General features: G+C 34.8%; 1 protein-coding gene across 1 annotated transcript; it reads left to right on the forward strand.

The window, feature by feature from the left end:
- The first annotated feature begins 1,114 nt into the window (after positions 1–1,114).
- CCAP-R (Crustacean cardioactive peptide receptor) lies at positions 1,115–19,565 on the forward strand. Its single transcript, XM_089592123.1, has 9 exons — positions 1,115–1,245; positions 2,518–2,749; positions 3,899–3,907; positions 4,085–4,220; positions 7,656–7,853; positions 9,426–9,520; positions 9,905–10,160; positions 14,451–14,631; positions 19,364–19,565. The coding sequence occupies exons 1-9, from the start codon at positions 1,115–1,117 to the stop codon at positions 19,563–19,565; spliced, it is 1,440 nt and encodes a 479-aa protein (XP_089448249.1).
- Positions 19,566–20,689: the final 1,124 nt, after the last annotated feature.

The raw sequence follows: 20,689 nt of genomic DNA on the forward strand, positions 1-20,689 counted from the left end.
CATAATCGTGATTATTCCGCTTTATAATTATCACAGGAAATTCCTTGTTTGCTTTTTCCATTGAAGCAAAGTAACGGTAATAATATTTTATTTGAATGTAAGCACATTAGGTTTTTCGTAAATTAAAAATTTTTTTTTCGTACTTGTCTTAAAATAAATCGTTTCCCAATCTAGATAATATAATGTCTTGTAATGATAAACTAACCAAGTATCAAAGTTTAATTTTACTTTGTCGCAACATGGAAGACTCTACGAGATTTATATGTTTTTCTTGTGCTGTCTTGTATTTCAATACAATAAATAACACAACATAATTTTTTCCATGTTGTGTACACTAAAAAATTATAGCAAAATTTTATTAGAGTATTAGAATTAGTGCTTTTGCAGACAAATGCAAAAGAAACGAAGACAAAAATAGAGACTGAGAGACAGAGCGATAACATAGAAGCACGTAATAAAAAAAATACTGTTTTTATTAATGAAAAAAAATTATACATACTGATTTAGAAGCTGATATCACAGTTCACAGGAGCCGAAAGTCTGGAGATGGAAGGCCAAAAATAAAAATTATAGTACTAAAATAAATATTAAAAAAATTATTTTTGAAGAAAAACAGAAAACCAAGGCATGGACGAAGATAAATAAAAAGTTTAAACTACAGAGACAAAATCATTGTCTACAGAGTTGAAAAATACTTTTTTTTTTTTTTTAGAAAATTAAAGAGTATAGTGTGCAAGCAAGAGGACTTGGCTCCAGCACAAAATTTTCAAAAATTGCGTACATATATGTAAAAATTTGTGTCACCTAAATATTTTTTTTTTTTTCAACGCGATAAAGCTCCCGTGACGTGAATGAAGGGGTCAGGCCTAGTTGAATCGCGCAATTAAAAAAATATCCGCAGTAAAAAGGATCGCGATCTCGGACGGCGCGAGCGATTATTCAGGCAGTAGTTGCTCTTCCCTTCTCGTCCGCGAACGAGAAACGCGAGATTCTACGGCACAGTTGCTTCTCGGTTGCCATTTACGGAGGCCCTGCGCGATTCCACGCGAATACCATCGAACGCCGTAGAGTCTCATGCTTATGCAGACTCCCTGGATGTCGCGAAGCTAACGAGATGGATGTCGCGTGTATATACCCGTTGGTTTTGTTGAATCCTTGGGAAAGTGAGTTATCCACCGGAGCTGTATTGAGTGGTCGTTGGAAAACGCTCTTCTCGGACTTTGATGCTGGAATTCTTTCGCGACCGTAAGATGATTCAATAAAACGATGATAAACCCTTTACTCGCTGCCTTAAACGTTTCCCATGAATTTCTGGACAAGCAAAAAAAGGGGGTGGCATTGTATGAATAATTTTTTTTTCGCTTTAAATTACAAAATAGCACTGAGAGTGACTCCAGTGAGTTGTGATGTTTCGAGGTACCGAAACCTTTAAGATACATGTTTGTGTCGTAATGGCTGCACAGGAGGTTCTGCAGCTACAGCAGAGGAGTTTGAATGAATCGGCGAATAGGCAGAGATGGATGGGTCGTACGCCTTGTACTTCGATGCGTTATTTATGGGGGTGTATTTTTCATTCTCTAATGACGCCGTTTTTCTCCATAAAAAAACTATTGGATTTTTTCACGAAACAACGGAACAAAGACAATTCGAGGCTAAACTATTTTTTATTCTTTTTATTTTTCTGTTCCTCGTTAAAAACGAATAATTAATGTTGCGTTATCGCACTTTTTGGCACTTCCGTACTTTTGCGCAATATTTGATGTCGTTACATCAGAAACGTTGCTTTCATACGATTTCATTGAAATTATATAGCCATGACATACATGCTCACTACGTTTTTTTTTTTTTTTTTTTTTTTTTTTTTTTTTTTTTTTTTTATTACACGCGAGAAATAAAACATAAAAATTGTTTGAAACCACTGTAATCACAATATTTTTTTTGTTTTGCATTATTTATATTTTGGAGTATTTAATTTTAAGTAAATATCGATACTGTGCATATTATTTTTAAATTTATAACAAAAATTAAAATTGCAAAGGAAATGAGAAAACGTACTTTGCACAAAAAATAATTTAAAAAGATTTTCATGCGTCACGAAAATACATTATACCTATGATCTATTAGCGGTTAATTAGTTACATTTACGTCACACGAAGCTCGCAGGTATAGTAAGACTTAATTTTTTCTCATCGGTTTTGGCTGTATATTCCGGTTCACTTGAAACCAACATTTACGCGTGACTTTGCGTTGCTGTTTGCACCCACTTTTTCCCGCGTGTACCAACGAATCATTCGATACCATCGAGCACCTATTCAAGTGTCATAATTTATTCTCTCGACGCAGCTTTGTCAGCACAGCCTGTATTTTCTTAAAAGACGCACACGTCAATCTTCGAAGCCTTTAAATTCTCCTGTTACACAATAACACTGTTTGCCCAAAGACGTCACCTGATGGGAAAAAAAATGAGCAATAAAAAAAATGTTGCAAAACTTTATTACTAACATCTTTCTTTTGCAGGATATGTCACAGCTACACGTTCGTGCGTGCACCTCCTATTGGCTCAGCTCCCGAATTTATGATCAGCAACACGTGTGACGTCTCTTCTCTTATCGCTCTTTTCTTCCTCCTCGTGTGCAATTACCCCAAGCTCACGTACACCGCGTATGTATACATATATTGGAACGCCTTTGTACTTCCGAACGGAACAGCCACGCGCGTGTTATCGCCGACGATTAACCGGTTGGACTCGGTTGGCTAGAAATCCCAACATCTGATCAATCGCATCATTTTTCGATTACTTAATTGGAGCAAAAATTTTACGCCGAGCTCAAGGTATCTGGTTCCGGGTTTACATCAACCAATACGATTGTTGAAAACTCCAAACGCTTATTGCTCTGATGAAACTACACTTTGAACCATCACATGGTCCCAAAACTGTTGATATTGTTAATCGGTAGAAAATTGAAAAATTATGTGATCGAATCGTGTTGTTGCTCGTAACAAGGCCAATTTGGATGATGATCAAAGAATTGATTGATTTACGCCCGATTAGCGTAAATCAGCAGAGTAGTAAGAGTTCGAAGAACCTAATCTAAAATTGTAATACGCGCGGGAGCAAGAAAACCCTGCTGTGCATCCGACACTTAATCATCCCGAAAACGCCCACTTAAGCCACACACCGACGACGAAAACGACCACGGGGGCATCAAAGATCGGGGGCTCGCAGCGCCTAGTTCAGCGTATAAATTGACGGCAAAGATGATCTTAGTTATGGCCGCTCCGTGGGTATACATCTCGGGGCAAGCGAAGCTTCGCAGCTGTGCAATTAAGGAGGGCAGTAATTCTAGCTTTTGCCGATGCCACGGCTGCTGGGGATGGGCGGGTGGACAAATAATGTTTGGCTGGTCCAGGTTTTATCCAGGGATTGTTTAACGAGTAGGTAATAAAAACTGTACGAAGAAATTTAAAAAATTTTTGTACGGAAAGGGGTTACATCTAAAAAAATAATCTCTACATTGTCGATGTGCACATAAACAGATTTTGATGAAAATTCGCTTTACTATTTTAGTTATAGAAAATAATCATCAAAGTTTGATGCTATCCATAATCCACAACCACATTTTCTTCAACCCACATCTCTTGGATATAATTAAAAGTAATTTATAGAATGTTTTTAGTGATTATAATACTTTTTAGGACGATTTAAAAATTCGCAAAAGAGACACAATAAAAAATTATATGAAGCTGTTAACAAAATCAGCATTAAATTATTGTTGTACACACAAGTTAGGCAAGGAGGTGTTTTTTCAGGTACGATTCTTATGGGGGTTTTTTCCCTCTTGACATCGTTGTATAACTTGCGTTAAATTCAATACATGTATATTTTGCCCATTTACAGAAAGTGACGGTAAGTTTTTTTTTTAATTAGTTGAGAAATAGAGCTTGCTCAAGCAATTGCAGATATTAGATGTGCTGTTATGATGTTTTCTACAGTTTCTTACACATTAAGAGTAAAAACAAATCGAGTTATAATATATGTTTGCATATCGCAATGTAATGACGTTTAGTACATTTGTGCTTGCAGACTGAACAATTGACGCTGTTGTGGCTGCTGTTTGTAATAATCGTAGCCGGCAACACGGCTGTGCTCGCGAACTTACTCCATGGACACAGAAGGAAATCCAGGATGAATTTTTTCATCATACAACTTGCCCTGGCAGGTTAGTCTAGAAAGATACTTTCTACCATTACTAAAAGTACTAATTTTTTTACTTTGAAGATTTTAATTTTAGTCACTGATTGTATTAGCTTTATAGACTCGGTACACAAAAGAAAGCAATATGGTTTAATTTCCTGAATGTATATACTTCTGTTGCTTTTCTGCATTCAAAGTCATTTGCTTTATATTGAATATTTAAATGTGATGAAAAGATATTATTAACTATTTGAAACAGTGGATATAATTTTGAATTACGCTATTTCTTGCTCATTTGTGTTCCTAATTTATCTGAATTTTTTTTTACTTGCTTCAATATCGTACACATCAAAGTAACATTCTGAACTTGTAGTTTGTAATACAAACGAGAGATTTATTTATTACGTGTTTTAAAGTAATTACATTTTATCAGCTACTCGTTACATTTTATGTTAAAAGGACTCAGTAACTTGGCCATAATATTTAATAAATTGACATTATATTTATTTTAAAATATTTTACATCATGCTTATTATAAAATATTTATTGAACACAATGTAAATCGAAATTAAATTCCAAAAAAACCAGTTGAAAAACACCAATAATTTTAAAAGCTCCCTACATTAATTTTGTTTTAAACATAAATTTTGTACTTATAATTGTATAAAAAATAAACCCACCTACTGTATAATAAGAACAAAAAAAAGCATCAATGAAAATCAAGATATACTGTGAATCCCGCTACGCGCCATTTCTTACCATGCAATTGAATTTTATCCGTATCGGTATCAGCCATCTAAAATCGCAACCCAGTCACGTCCTCGTATACTTGAGCTTATTTCAGCTACCGTTCACGTACTTATGACGCATTAGCACTTTTTCACCCTCGTTCTAGTATAAGCCCATTATATTGAGGGGATTGTCACACTGTACCGCATATAAACGTGTAAAATAAGGATGGCAGTGTTCGTAAAATGTATCTATAAATATAAATGTACTAAGGCGGCTGCATAAGAAAATCATAGCGAAGAGGGGTTTAATGAGCAAAGCAAATAAAATATGTAAATAAAATATTTTTAAATAAGACGTTTTTTTAGTTGACAATATTTATTGATCCATTAAATGAATTTGTAAAATTGCAAATATAACTAATATTTTTTTGACCGATTCAAGGCTTTTCTTATGAAGCAAAATAAATTTTGTTTGAGCTCCGGGTTTGTGTATATGGACTACTGTCCAGCGAACAAGAGCAATTGAATTCGATTCTATTAAACTGAGCAATAAACTCGAGAAGGACCTCGTTAAGATAACTTACGATCACCCCATCAGTTCATGTAAGCGTCGAAGTCCATAGCACACAACATAAAATCTCGTAATTACTGAGATAGAATTTTTTTATTTCTTTTTACAGTATGCTTGCGTACAATAACAAGGTGGCCACGCAAAAGTATCGAGCTGATTAATTGCCCGCAATTTTATGTGTAAATCTGTTAAAATTGCAATAAAATAAAATTTTAAAAAAGGCTTCATAAAGTGTAACCCTATATACATTGAGCTTCATTACAATGTGTAAATCAAAATTTGAACGTAAAATTAAGGTGATCAACGTGGTGCTCAGTGAGTTTATTCTTGTACTTAAATGGAGAAAGACATACATCCAGAGTATCTCCAAAATCAGCTCAACTAAATGAGGCTTATATCTTACTTTCTAGTTACTTGGAATGTTGCATGAAAAAAAAAAAAAAAATTTCATTTCATTTTATTCAGTAAATTGCAAAAAAATTTTGGATTCAAATTTTTTTACTTTACTTATTATTTTATTAATTAATTTTTTTTTATAAATACATATAAATTAAAATCGACTAAGATAGATCGGGTAAAAGTTTAGAAGTGGGAAAGGTGGTTGATGACATTGCGGTATTATGTTTTCACATGGAAACTAGTATTATGTGTCAGTTGGAAAATTAAAACAAATGTGTAAAATTTTTAATGAAAATGAGCAACATCAATAATAATAATTATATTTTTTAAGTGGGCAGACATTCAAGCTCACTAAGTGTGACTATCTCGTAACGGGTATAAAAAAGTTCATCGATATTAAAAAAAAAAACACACACAAGTTGTCTATCGTTAATAAAAGTCCAAATAAAAAAAATTAACTTCAAGAGCTATAAAATTCATTACACATAGTCACCTTTTTTTCCTTGTTTGTACCACGACATATTTTTAGCTTTGTTCGCATACGCAGTTAAAAGTTCTTCGACGAATACATGCACGTATATCTTAAAGTGGGAGGGAAAATAAGAAGAAGAAGTTGCTCAAAAAGGAGTAAGTTACCAAACTAATTTTTTGAAGCCCTTCAACTCAAATAATCACGTGTACCTGTACGATGGCTAAAACTTTGAGTCATTAACATTGGGAAGCAACTCTTGCGAAAAAAAATGTCTGCAAATACTAGATATGCTACGTATTTTTTTCTCAACTTCATTAGTCTTGTGAAAATAAAATAAATACCTACACCATAAATTATTAAAATCAGTAACTACTCACTAAAACTATGAACAGGAAAAATATGGTACGAAGATTCGAGAAGTAGTGGGACCATATCTAAATAAAAATATTTTTGTTTCTCATTCATCAGCTAAGCGATGCAAAAAATTACCAACATGAATTATTTAGAGATTTGTCGTATCTCCTGCAATGCTTTTTTAGTTTGTTTACAATCATTATCTTAATGTCCAAGCATAAAAACATTAGATTATGAAATGTGATGTCGCGTTATCAACCACAGGAGGTATTAAAAAAACATTATCATTATCATTTAGATCTGACACATTCATTAGAATTGTTTTAAAATGACGTTTAAGGCATTGCTTGCTTATCAGAGATTTAAAAAAAATCACTTAATAAAGATCTGTTACAATAAAAATAATGATGATAAATGATCATTAGATACAAATTTTGGTAATAGTTCTTATAATCTACTACATAGTTGGAGTATTTTAAAAACTAAATTGATCTCGTAAAATACATTTAAAAAAAAAAAAAAAAAAAAAATCACTTACCAACGTACTTCGAGAGCATTGAATTAAGATATCAGTGTATAAAGTAGAGAAAACAACGTTTTTCATAACGATGATGAAATAAATATAAGTGGGGTGACAATAAATCAAGTATTACATTTTTCCAATAGAAGAAATGAAAGAAAAACCATTTTCTTTATGGACGTCATGTCAGCTTTATCACACGCACAGTAAATTTATTAATACCGATGCATGCATTTGATGTTAGATGTAAAAAGTAAGAAATGATTTGGAAGAAATATTCGAGAACGAATTGATTATCCAAGTATCATTTTCCCCTCCATAAGTACAATACACCACAAGAACCAATCTAATATCGTTTGCTATCCGAGCCATTGGATGGCACGAAACTCTTAACAACCTGTTTCCCATTGTAGATCTCCTGGTGGGCATAATATCAGTTCTGACTGACATCATCTGGCGGTACTCCGTGGCTTGGTACGCGGGAAATTTTGCCTGCAAGGTCATACGTTTCGCCCAGGTCGTTGTCACCTACAGCTCGACCTACGTCCTCGTTGCCCTCTCGATAGACAGATGCGACGCCATCATCCGGCCGATGAAGTTCTCCAGAGGTTGTGAGTATGACTTGTGAGTGGGTACATGCAGTGTTTTTTTTTTTTTTTTTTTTTGCCTTTGGGTACACGGCAATATTCATGCAAACTTGTACACATTAAAAAAAATTTTTTTTTGTACGCTATTTAATATATTTTTACACGCTATATTATTTTTTGGTATTATATGGGAGTCTCTATAGGTCTCGATGTACGTATGCAAAATGATTCATTGTCAAGTTAAGCGTGCCATCAAAAAATACAAGTAATACTTTTAAACGTTAAATTATTTTAGAAATTCTGTATCAAACTATCAATGTAAACTTTGCTTGTACATAATTTTGTATAAAAAAGTGAGTCTTAGGGTTTCATCTGATAAATAATTTAATGAATCTTCAGTTTTGGTTTTCAAGTAATTACTAAATTACGTTTTTTTTCATCCAAAAGAATAAAGTCCTTTTTATAATGGTAAACAGTGAATCGATGCAGTTGCATTACATGCGTGAAATCGCAACGGATATTCGAAGAGATTGAGCAGCCCGAAAGCTCCCATAACCGAGTGGATCAATGTCTCATCCTTCCCTCGATATCTCCGACAAGCAAAGATCTCACACGAGTGCGCAACATCTTCGTCCTACCCATGGCACGTCCCACTCAACGATCACCCGTGCAAATGTGCCTTTAATTGAATTCCTCGAGCCAAAATATCAAAAAAGCTCAAACAGACTCCATCCATTGGGGACCTCTTCCCATGAAATTTCAAAGCAGCTCCAATCAAGAAAAATCCGCTCTGGTCGTTGCACCCGCCGAAAAGACTGTGGGTACAGCAAAAGCGCGACCCTCCTCCTCCTCATCTTCTTTCTCCGCCCACCCGCGGGCTAGCCTCGTAAAATTCCTCCAGCTCGAACAATCCGCAGGATGTATACCCTTTAAGCGCGCATTTTTTCGTGGCGTGTCGTTGATCCCTGCCCGTCTCTGCTCCTTTATTTTTTTTTTTTTTTTCTTTTTTTTTTCTTTATCGTCATCACCCCGTCCTCGCTTTTTGCATCTCCCAAGACTGCTATATACCCACGTGTCCTCCCTTTATTAAATTACACCCGTGGATTTTCTTCCTCCCATATGCATGCATGCATGAGGTGGATCATTGGGTGGCAGATAATAAGCCATACGGTCGAGCTGGTCATTAGTGTCGGATCCAGCGGTAATTGAGACTTGGAGTTGGCGACGAGCCTGCAATTAGCTCTTGGTTTGCGTGCAGGGGCACGTCAACGCCTTTTGCAAACAATTCAAATTTTTGCTCGACTCGAAATGATTATGTATGGACCCCCAGCTCGTTTAAGAGGTGCATATAAACGTCGGCTTGATGTTACATACACGCGGTTGGTATTGTTTTATTCGCGTCGAAATGATTGAACATTGAAATAACCGTGCCATTTGAGTCTAATGTATACACAGAGTAGAAATACAAAAGTTAGGATTCAAATTCAATTATTTGCACACGCAGTGCGTGCGTGGGTCGGTAAATTTATGCTCTGCCGAGCTACCGGCTGTATATTTATACGTGCAAGTATATAATTTTTTTTTTTCCATCAACAGGGTGGAGAGCCAAGGCCTTGGTGATCGCCGCCTGGGGCATCTCTGCGTTTTACAGCGTGCCCATATTTTTTCTCTACGAGGAGAAAATGATCGAGGTGAGTGGTTTTATACGGGAGCACGCCAACCCATCCATTTGTGTGCGTGAAAAGGAGTCTCTTTTGTGAAAGTTAAACAATCGAGTCTCCTGTGATGACTATGTTTATAAAATTGTATGAGAGTTTTTTTCTTTGTTTATTAGTTGAAATTGTGAAAAAAAAGACTTCTTTTGATTACCCAACATACGTTGAAAATGTTTATTGACTTTATGCTTTGAGCGTGTGCGACCAGTTAATTTGTTTTACGTGACAATTTTTGTTTATTGACATTATAATTAATAGTACATGATCATCACGTCAAATCATTTAAATGTACTACAATGAACAATACGCACGAAAGACATTTCCAAAGAAATGAAACAATTGATCAAAAATTGAATGCAGGACAAGCCCCAGTGCTGGATCGACCTGGGCTCCGAGACGAACTGGCGCATCTACATGACGATAGTGAGCGTGACGTTGTTCGTCGTGCCAACCCTCATAATAACCGGCTGCTACGTGGTCATCATTTACACGATCTGGTCGCAGAGTTCGAAGCTGAGGCAGGACGCGACACAGGACACCCGGAGAGCCTCGTCGCGCGGCATCATACCAAAGGCCAAAATCAAAACAGTCAAGATGACGCTTGTCATCGTTTTCGGTGGGTATCACATTAATCATACGTTGAGGGATGATAAATACACCCCTTTAGCGTAGCGGCTTGTGTAATAAGTATATACGATGTTGATGGATGGGCGCGCGTGTTTGGCTCGAGGAAGAGAAAAGATTGGCTCACCGTTACAACACACGAGGGGAGTTTTCGTTTTTAGATGAGCTCGTGGCGGTGGCATAACTGTAGCACGGGCGAATAGTGCCTCTGATGGACATTTGTTTCGGATGAGTAGCGTTTCTGGGTGCTTGTTCCTATGTATGCTTTTTTTTTTGTCGCACTGCTTTGTGGGAGATTTGTGTTTCACAAAGCATGTATTGTTCAAGGCGTCGTTGTCAAATTAACAACAGTTTACGTTGCATGCCAATGAAGGCAATTTTTCAACGAGAGATAATTAACTTTCAAAAAAATTACTTTAATTATTTATGAGAACCCACTGTAATATTTATAATTTCCTGATTGTAAATGAAATTTCTTGATTTTGAGCTGTAAATAATGTACGAAACGTAGAATAAGGGCTTGAAAGAATCGTATACGTACAACCTTTAGATTATTTTTCGTCCACACTGATATGTATACATATAGGTACTGTCGACAAAAAAAGGATGAGATAATATGAAATTTCAGATGTTTTTTCCTTCTTGATTATTTCTCGTCTTGACTCGTATTAGATCATTAACGGGTGGGTGTATTAAATACACTTAAGGTATCTCTAGGGATTTCACCAAGAAGTATTACGTAGGAGTGGTAATTGATGGTGACAGAGTAGTCTGTAGGCCGTCGGGTTGGTACTTTTTTTTCTAGATTTAGTAGAGATTTAACAACATATCAGACTGACGTTGCTTGGATTTTCCATGGCAGACTTGATTGAATCCTTCAGCAACTATGTAGCCGCGTTACCAGTATCCTTAGTAGATAGATTGGCCGTAAGGTCATCTATGAGTACAAGGCCCCCTTAAGATATAAACAAAAATAAATCTTTTATCCCGATGAAATACCGAAGCTACTCAGGTGGACCTCCAGTTATAGTAAGCACGGATCTCCACGCTCACTGAGGCGGATGAGCTTCCCATTATTCTTGTCTATTTGCTTGTTCTTCTAACATCGTTTAAAAACCACTTCTTTATAGATTTTCTTGATGTTGACGGTCTTCATGTATAATACGATGTGTGAGAAAATACTACAGTTGTAATGACGCAAATAAAGATACGAAAACGTTATAATTACTATGGTGACTCAAGGATCATTTGATAATCATAAGTATAATTAGAATGTGGATTTGATTAGATCCCTTTCAGAAAAACAATATCCACCCTATGCAATGAAGACAAAAACCTAAAGTTATAAACTAGTTGGAACATTAACTACAATCAATAAAAATTTAAAATATAAAACGAGTGTAAAAAGTAAAACATTTTCTGAGAGAGTTAACGTCGACTATTAGTGGCACTGTTTCCAGATTACCTCAATGATGGAGGGATACAATATGAGCTTGGAAATGAAGTCATAATGTAAAAGGACAAACAAAGAACTTTTCAGCCGCAAACGAAACAAACAAAACTATGGCACTGTCGGTCAGGTATACACGTACGCGTAAGCTTTTGAGAAATGTTGGAACATAAAAACATGTAAACTGTTATTGCGATCTCTCTGGTATCTGCTTATTGCCACGTGTATTACATACCCGTCAGATGAAGATGCCCGAGTAACAAAGCTTTGTCCTCCGAGTATTTGGCATCGCCTCGTTTTTATTTCATAAAGCTGTCGAGAAAGTGTCCCGGTAACTGTAGCTTCTTTAGTTCTTAAAGCGATATCTCAGGTATAATATTATTCAGTATCAGCATTCTAAGTAGTAGCCAAATACTTATGATCCTTATTTATGCTTTTTCATACTTATTTCCATTGTTGGAGTTTCTAACATTTTTCGTGTTGAAAATCAGCAGTATATTCAAATGTATACATATACATATATACATATTTTTTTTTTACTAAAGCCAACACAATCCAAAACAATCGAGACCAAAGACCTCTCATTGACGTCATAAAAAGTTGAATTGTTCGGAGAAAAATTTATACGTACCCACCCCTCTTCTTCTCATCCGGCGATAAACCACGAGAAAAAACACAGGCAGCTGAGTATACTTCCAAGTTTATAGCAGGCTAAGAAATCTCGAGCTCGGCCCCGGAAAGTATCGCGTCCAAATCTTACTGTGTACCTCGGAAAATTCGGATCCGTAAACAGCATTAAATCATTCTGTTAGTGTATAAAAGAGTACCTATGCAGCTATACCTTGGTAGTCTCGCATAAAAATTCCACTCGAGGGAGTAAATCAGGCCAATCGGCCACTAAAGCTTATCGTGTCTTACACGGTACACATGTACATTTTGACAACTAAAATAATCTATACGTGATCCGCAAATTGTGAAGGTCCCACGTTGCATGTGGATGTACATATCAGATGTCAAAGGCTTCTTCTATTGATGTTCGAAACGAAAACCCATGTACTGACTGGTTCATTCTCCACATCCTTTATAACGTGACAATTTCAGTCCAAGATCCTGGGTATGTTCAGTTACCACAAAATTTCACAAATGTATCGCTATATTATTCTTTCATTTCGTAATCTTTTGTGTTTAAATAACAACTTTTAAATTAAATTATCATCACAGGTTTTATCACTAACATTTCATTGTAGGTATACTATAGATAAACGAGTACTTTCCGTAAGAGAAGCTCATTAAATTTTTTTGATTATTAAGAATAGAAACGGGACTACAAGTGTAACGAGTTTACAGTTCATTAATAATGAAAAAATCCAACATTTTTTACATTTTACTACCACGATATTCTAACGTAATGAACAGTCTAGATGTATAAAAACTCTCTCGGAAACCAAATCTCTATTTTATTATGGTCCTGGGGACAGAAAAAAATTCTATAACACAAGGCAAAGCTCTCGGCAATCCTTTTTATTCGTTACAGTACAGTCAAATTTTATCTTACTCACTAATCTCTGTATCTCTATGTGGGTATGAAAAAAAAAAAAAAATGCGAGACCAAAAAAAAGGAGCAAAAGAATCGAAATATCTCGACTTACCGACCACCCCAGCACCCCATTAATAGCCCCGGCGCATAAGAGTGCTGGGAACTTTCTAGCCACTCCCAGAGGACTACATTGTATGTGTGTACAAAAAATAACAAACTTCAGCGACGATCTTCTCTGAATCGTTATTTTATATGGGTATGGTATGGCCTACGTCAAAGAGTGTGATAAAAAAATCTGGGGGAGAAAAAATACTCGAGAGGAGGTAAAAAAGCAAGGGAAAGCCCACGGGACGACGAGACCCTTTTTTTGGCACGATTGCTTTTTTTCAGGATCATAGCCGGATAAGCGTGCCTATGTCTGTGTATATACGACGTTGTGGATATTATAATACGTTCTTAATTCGAGCTTACCGAGATTTTGTAAGTGATTTATTTCAATTTATTTAGGATTTGACACTTTTGTAATTTATTTTCATTGCAGGAGTGACCACACATTGTTTTTAATGGAAATTATTTTTACGAAAAAATACGTACAACGTCAGAAATAAAAATCACAGTTTTTCTCTTTCGTGGGGATAAAATAACACGACTACCGTAAAGAGAAAAATGTCAACAAAATATTTTCGCTCTCACGTAATCTTTTTCAAATAAACTTTCTATTATTTTCATGGGAAGGATTTTCCGCTCTGACAAAGTGAATTTTCCAAACAATGCGTTAAAAGATTTCTCGACAGTATTATGCTTTTATTTGGAATTTGGAATTTTATATTCTCCAAAAAATAATTGCCAACATGTGTATGATATCCGTACGAATTATCCTTTGGATTATGGTTTATGAAAATTGAAAATTATTTTCAACAACCAAGGGTTACTCTAAGAATGAACAAATGAGAAATCACACGTGACTATACGCTGCATGAAACGAAAAATTATTTAAATAGTTCTCACTAACAATTACAGTTTTAAATAAAATATTTCTCAGAATTCTGGGTTTTTCAAAAGTATGGATTCTAATATGGTTAGAGATTTATGTGTGAATAAAATGTCCTTCGAAACTAAAATATTATATATAATTCAGCCCACTTGGTGACTTTTTCTCATAATAATTATTACGATCAATTTATTTTCAGTTAAACATTAAAGTAAAATTAAAAAACTTATCAATTAATTGTTTTCAAATTAAATGCAAACCTCAACCCTGGCAATAAAAATTGCTTATCTTTGAAATGTTTCAGTGTTCATATTGTGCTGGAGCCCGTACATTGTGTTCGATCTCCTACAAGTTTACGGACAAATACCGAAATCGCAGACAAATACTGCGATCGCCACCTTCATACAGAGTCTGGCGCCTCTCAACTCAGCAGCTAACCCAATCATTTACTGCCTCTTCAGTGCTCCCTTTTGCAAAACAATTCGGTAAGCTGTCATTTTAAACTATCCTCCCCCCCCCTTATCTACCTACTTATTTATTAAGTGTTTTGATATACCTCGCGTGTTTTGTCATATGTAAGCACACTAATCATGGTTGATGTAAGTATTATAAAGAATGGATAAATTTTCCAGCACGATTTAGTAAAAAAAGATTCATAAATTTATAAAAAAGTACATAGTATGTCAAACATAAATTGCATGACCAACGTGTAATGGTGCAATGTGTCATCTGGAACGAACCGCTCTTAAAAGCTCAAAAAAAAGCTCCTTGTCGTTCCACAAAGAGTCACGCACTTACCCCGTCGTGATGACTATATATTGATTAATCACATTCACGCATATGCGTACGAAACATCTACAGTCCCTAATATTTTTGTACTTTACGTTAGGAACACATGTTGGGGGGGGGAGGGGGTTGAATCGTTGTTTCCCCTCTTAAGCTGTCAAGTGGTATTATCACACGAGAAAATCGATGTAAAGCTGAATTTTTTTTTTTCTGTACATGTTTGGTTTTTGAAAAAAGCACGTGCTTCTTTCATTTTTATCGACCACGGGAATTCTGAATGCCTTTTGGAAAGTGGATACAACAGTCCAAGGATAAAACGGCAAGGTGTAAACTGTTGCGGTAATACGATGTGTATGTGAACGTGAAAGCACTTTTGATAGGGGATTCGTCGAGGGTTTGAAAAGCTTTTTTTCTACAAAAGATAGAGAAAACTGAAAATAAAAGCACGAATCTTTACTTGAAAGTTGGTGACTTGACAATATATAATGAAAATCAGGAAAAGGGAGGACAAATTCAAGGTGGAGTGGAAGTTTTGACAAAAGTGCTCACTTTGTTATTTACTCGTTTATTAATGTATTATTTTACGTAAGAGGTACATATTCAAATACGCTACGAGCACCACAATTCGCTTGAACATGTTATTGATATTCGAGATATTTTCTGCTCATAGTTTGAGGTGGAAATGATACAGTGGACGTACAGTATCAAATAAGCTTCTAAAGTTGATCGTACACTCGTAAATTGTTTTAAAATTTAATGAACGTGTGTATTTTCCAAAGTGCATTTTCTACCATCAATTGGGGCTCGTTTGACTCTCAATTCATTTCGAACCACCAAAGTACTCGAGCTAATTTCCTCCTGTAAACGTAACGACGACCGAGTGGAAGAAGAAGAAAAAAAAGCACTTGCTCCGTTCTCACGAAATTTGCATGACAATGCCACGCGTTATGATTTTATTGTGATTTATGCCGGTTCTCGAGTAAAAAAGCGTACTCAAGCCCTTCAGCGTCGCCCACGTATTTGGTTCGTCGGTGGAGCTACAGTTCATCGGGAAACTCTTATAAAGCTTTTACGACATACATGTACGTGTGTAAGCTTCTCTGGAGGAGCGAGTGGGGGGTTCGTGGTTGTTTCAGCGTAGTGGCTGAAAAAATAAGCTCGTTCAATCAATAGGGAAGGTAGGGTACTTACGATGAAATGCCAAGTGGGGCTCATTGCTTGTCCTCTGTTTTAAAAGCACTCCTAAAAACTATCTCGCGCGGGTTTCGTTAGCGCCGAGTGGGAAAAATCAATAGCAAAAAGCTGCTTCATCGATAAGACGAACGCACCGTCCGCTCAAGTATAGTTTGAAACTTTCCCGAATAAATTGAGGCGAGGGAGCGGGGCTCGGTTAGGAAATGGTTTTCATCAAGTTTTTTTCTTTATGAATCAATACAAAATTATGGTTGATGTTTATTGTTACGATAAAAGTTGCTCATGATGTGCTTTGACTTGATGATGAATATTCCAATTTTATCATGTGGTTATGATGTAGAGTGTATTTTTTCGAAAAATTAATTGAAAAAATAATGCCCCTCAGGGGATACTATGAGTATTTTTCTCATGGAAATAATTGTACGTACTGTAAAACAATAGTTAATGAAAAACAAACGTTCATCATGTTAACGTTTCTAAATTTATCATCAGTAGTGATTTTAATTGTGTTTAGAAAATAATGTTTGTTTTTTCTTCATTAAAAATCTTTGTGACTTCCGTGTTTTTGTCTATTTCACATTAAAAATACTATTTCACATCTAAGCCCTGGACCTTAGTTGATGCAAAAAAGTTGTTTTCTGAAAAAATTTTTTTTTAATTTTATAGTTTGTTAACACTGTTGTACATAAGACGCATACCATTTTTAACATTTTCAACTTGCACGTGTTAGCAGTATACATATATCTTAGAAGCAAATCGTTAAAAAAAATATTTGTTTTGATTAATTATTGCATAGTTCAAGTTACCACTGCTACTAGAAATTTCTAAAGCAGGTACAAACAAATAATACGAACCATTGCAGTACTTGACCAAAAATACTTGATCTTAATAATTTATAAAAAATCATACAGTCAGTGCCAACAACCTCAGAACTAAGTGTGTGTTTTTATGTTATCAAACTTATACAGAAAATACTTGTGTTAATATCGGAGAGCCGTTGTTTGGTACAACTTTCCAATAATTTTTTTACAACATTTTTTCAAAACAACAACAGTGTAGGAAATTTCACTGCGATTTATATATCATACACACATAAAAATTAGTAATATGTCGTGTGTCCTTTTACACATATCCTCATTCCATAATAAATCATTATCCTTTTTCAATTAATTGCCTCCCAGTGAACTAAAAAAATTGAAAGTTCTAATCATGCTGAGACGTAATCGATAGCAGATTGAAACTATAAGACGCAATAGCTTTCGCAAATAATTTTGCTACGCCTGAGCGTTTGGTGTAATCCTTATACGTTTATTAAAAGCCGCGCATTTCCTTCAGAAACATCGAGAGCCCCTTCCGTATCCTTTTAGCCGTTTCAAAGTGTATATTATACCAGCTCTTCCTCTTTGCCAGCGGAGAAGAGAGAAAAAACGTATGTGCTACGTTCGCGAACTGACGGGAATTAATCGCAGTCCTCGTTGGCTTTTTTTACCGTCTCTTTCTTTCTCCGGGCCATATATTCTTAAAAATAGCGCTATGCGCTAAGACTTGAGCTGACGCGGGCAATTTTTGCTCAATGCACGAGCTGGAGTCTTTTTTTTTTTTTTTTTTTTTTCCCCAACTGTCGGTCGTTTTGGTGCGTCATGTCAGATTTGCGTTTCCAAAAATTTTGTATGGAAACGTTTTTTGCAGTGGAGGACTTTTCAAGTGCTTCGAGATTCAAAGTGAATTGAAGCCGATTTAATTGGTGTTGAAATACGAAAGTGATCGCGAATATTGCTTTAACGTGAGTTTTTAACTTGGGCAGTAAAGGTGAAACGAAAAATTCTCTTTGCTATGGGATCTGCCTCTAGTGGGGACTTTAAGAAAAGTTTAATGATAAATTTTTAGTTATAAAAGTTTTTTTACAAATTTTAATTTGATTTCTAGACTTTAGTTCGTAACAATTGAATGCTCAAAAAATTTTTGTTTTTATTTGTTTAAAATAAACAAAGACAAATGAATCGATTACGCCTTATTTTAAATATAATTTTTTTCACTCACCTATACTTCAAAGCTTTTTGGAAATGCATGTAAATTTTTAGGTGCATGGGATTCTGAAAAAAATTTATAAGTCCCAAATGATGTATGGAAATACTGTGAATAAGACTACCAGTCGTTAATTTTTATCTACTTAGATATCAAGTTATTGTTACTCAATACCTCAACACAATACAATAAATATTTCTAAAGTAATTTTTAGTGTTGAAAGTTTTTTCTGTGTGACTCCATGATAACACCATCGCCATATATTGTAACATGTTCAAGTTTATTGGGACTCCAAATTTTTATACCATACAAGAAAAATTTTGGGAAAAACTATGGGCTATTATTTAATACAAAGTTTAAATAAACTTGTTAGAACGATATCAGAAAATTAATTGGAAGCTGAGTGAGAGATGAGAGTGTTAGTTTTTGGTTACTACCGGTAACACGTATAGATAGTAAAAATTGGATTATTGGAATAGGATACTCATGTCTCAGTTTGAGAGATAAATAATAGTACTAAAAATGTCGTTTCACTATTAAAACGGTGAGTTTTGACATGAAAATATTTTTTATAAATACCTAAAGTGTTATCCTGACTTACTTTTTTTTTTTTAATATAAAAATCAGATAATTTGACGATAATATTACAAATACATGGATTTAATTATTTCTCATAAGAATTTGTTGTGAAACATCCATCAAAATCATAAAAATTGAAAACACAAGCGATACAGCTACAAAAAGCTCCAGACGTCATAAAAATAGCTTCCCGATTGATCGCTGAAACGTGATCAGAATGAGCCAAGTTCTTTATTTCATTTTGCAAGCTTTTGTCTATGCTTTATGCATATGTATCTTTTTGTTCTATAGAATACTTTGTCGAGCCACAAAAAATTGATAGCTGTATTGAATTTCACGTGAGGCTCTAGATATGCATGGCATGCAAAATTTCAATCGGTCAAAGGGGTAAAAAAAAATTCCTCGTGGAAAATGGACGCGTGCATTTTAAAACCTGCAAAACTTGACTGACAATCCTTTATACTTTTGACGAGACATTATAATTATAACTTCAATGTCTAGAAAAGGATAATTCAACTTTCTGCCTCGAATAGTAGTAAGAAATGTATATAAAAAAAATCTTAGGCTTGAAATAGATAATTTTGGTCATCTTGTTGCACCTGCATAGAACATGATATTTGTAAACTTGCGCAGCAACACCCAGGCATTGTCATGGTTCTCGCGTTTCTGCTCGAAAAATCCGCAACGCTGCTTTGGCATGAACGTCCAGAATAACAGCACGCGCACCACGACCGTCACTACGTCCCTGACGGCGCATTCGAGTCGACGTAGTGGACACATATCCATGATCCATCATCCGTCATCGAGGAAGCGTGTCATGGTGTCCATCGTTTAACGATCAGCCCCTTCGCCTACTCCTCTTTTCAACTACATGTGGTAAGCTTTTATGACCATTTTTTTTCTTTTATTAAATTGTGTCTTTATTGAAAACGTAGGAAAGTTACAATGCTTTTTACATTTTTTTACAATTTAATTTCAATCACATGGAAACAGAACCACAATCTACAGGAAGCTCCAATAATTATTTCTTGTATGACTTAAAAAAATATGTAAATTTTTAAAACAATTTTATTTACTTGTAAATAGTTTTTTTTCACTCGTTTATTTCTAGTTATTAATTTTTATAATTTATTTTGCACTCTCGTGTACCTGTACCTCAATTAAAGAGGCTTTACATCTGATGGATTGAAAGCCTAAATTTTTGATAAAGTTAAAAAAATAGGGGATAAAATTTGTTATATGGCTTGCGTCTATACTTCCGTATTTTGAAAACACACTTATTAAAAATGAAAAGCTGTTTTACTTTTTGAACGATTGCGAGTGGGGCCAATGTTTTATTTTATAAAAATATATAAACTGCGCCAAGTTGAAGGCAAAACTTTTGTAAAAAATTGTGAGATCTTATACTTTAAAAAAAATGGTTTTCTAAAAAAATCGATCCGAAATTATGATACGTAAAACTTTTCTTTACATTTTCTATCCGAATTTCTCTTGAACTAGAACAAGGATTCAATTGGAATAAAAAATTGGAATAAAATATGAAATTAAAAAATATTCTTGTAAAATGTTTCTGTGCAATTAAAAAAAATGCTCTCACATAATGTAATAAATTTCATTAAAAAATTGATTTTCGAAGTAAAAAATAATATTAAAAGCGAATTTCGTAATCTACAAATCGATTATATGTAATTTTTTAAATCTGTGACTAAATTACAAGATAGAAGCTATTTAAAGGTGTATGTACATAGTTTGATAATTAAAAAAAAAAAGCATTAAATTTATCATTTTAAGCCTTTGGAGATCATTAAAATTTAAATGACTCATAAAAATATATAAATGAGTTTCCACTAAAACTGATTTAACCTAGTGAAACAAGAAACGTTGTGACATTTGAACGAAAGATGCAAATTTTGAACTTATAACGAGAAAAAAATTTAGGCAAAAAATTCGACTTAACGA

Source organism: Copidosoma floridanum, unplaced genomic scaffold (genome assembly GCF_036245765.1).
Source record: "Copidosoma floridanum isolate Cflo_tuat_1 unplaced genomic scaffold, Cflo_Japanese_pri ptg000014l, whole genome shotgun sequence".
NCBI classification, from domain to species: Eukaryota; Metazoa; Arthropoda; class Insecta; order Hymenoptera; family Encyrtidae; genus Copidosoma; species Copidosoma floridanum.

Bases quoted from the DNA above. Each gene is read 5' to 3' on its own strand.
- CCAP-R (XM_089592123.1), top strand. From the start codon at position 1,115: ATGGATGTCGCGTGTATATACCCGTTGGTTTTGTTGAATCCTTGGGAA. The intron at 4,221-7,655 runs GTTAGTCTAGAA...TTCCCATTGTAG, and splicing joins CATACAACTTGCCCTGGCAG to ATCTCCTGGTGGGCATAATA. The intron at 7,854-9,425 runs GTGAGTATGACT...TTCCATCAACAG, and splicing joins GATGAAGTTCTCCAGAGGTT to GGTGGAGAGCCAAGGCCTTG.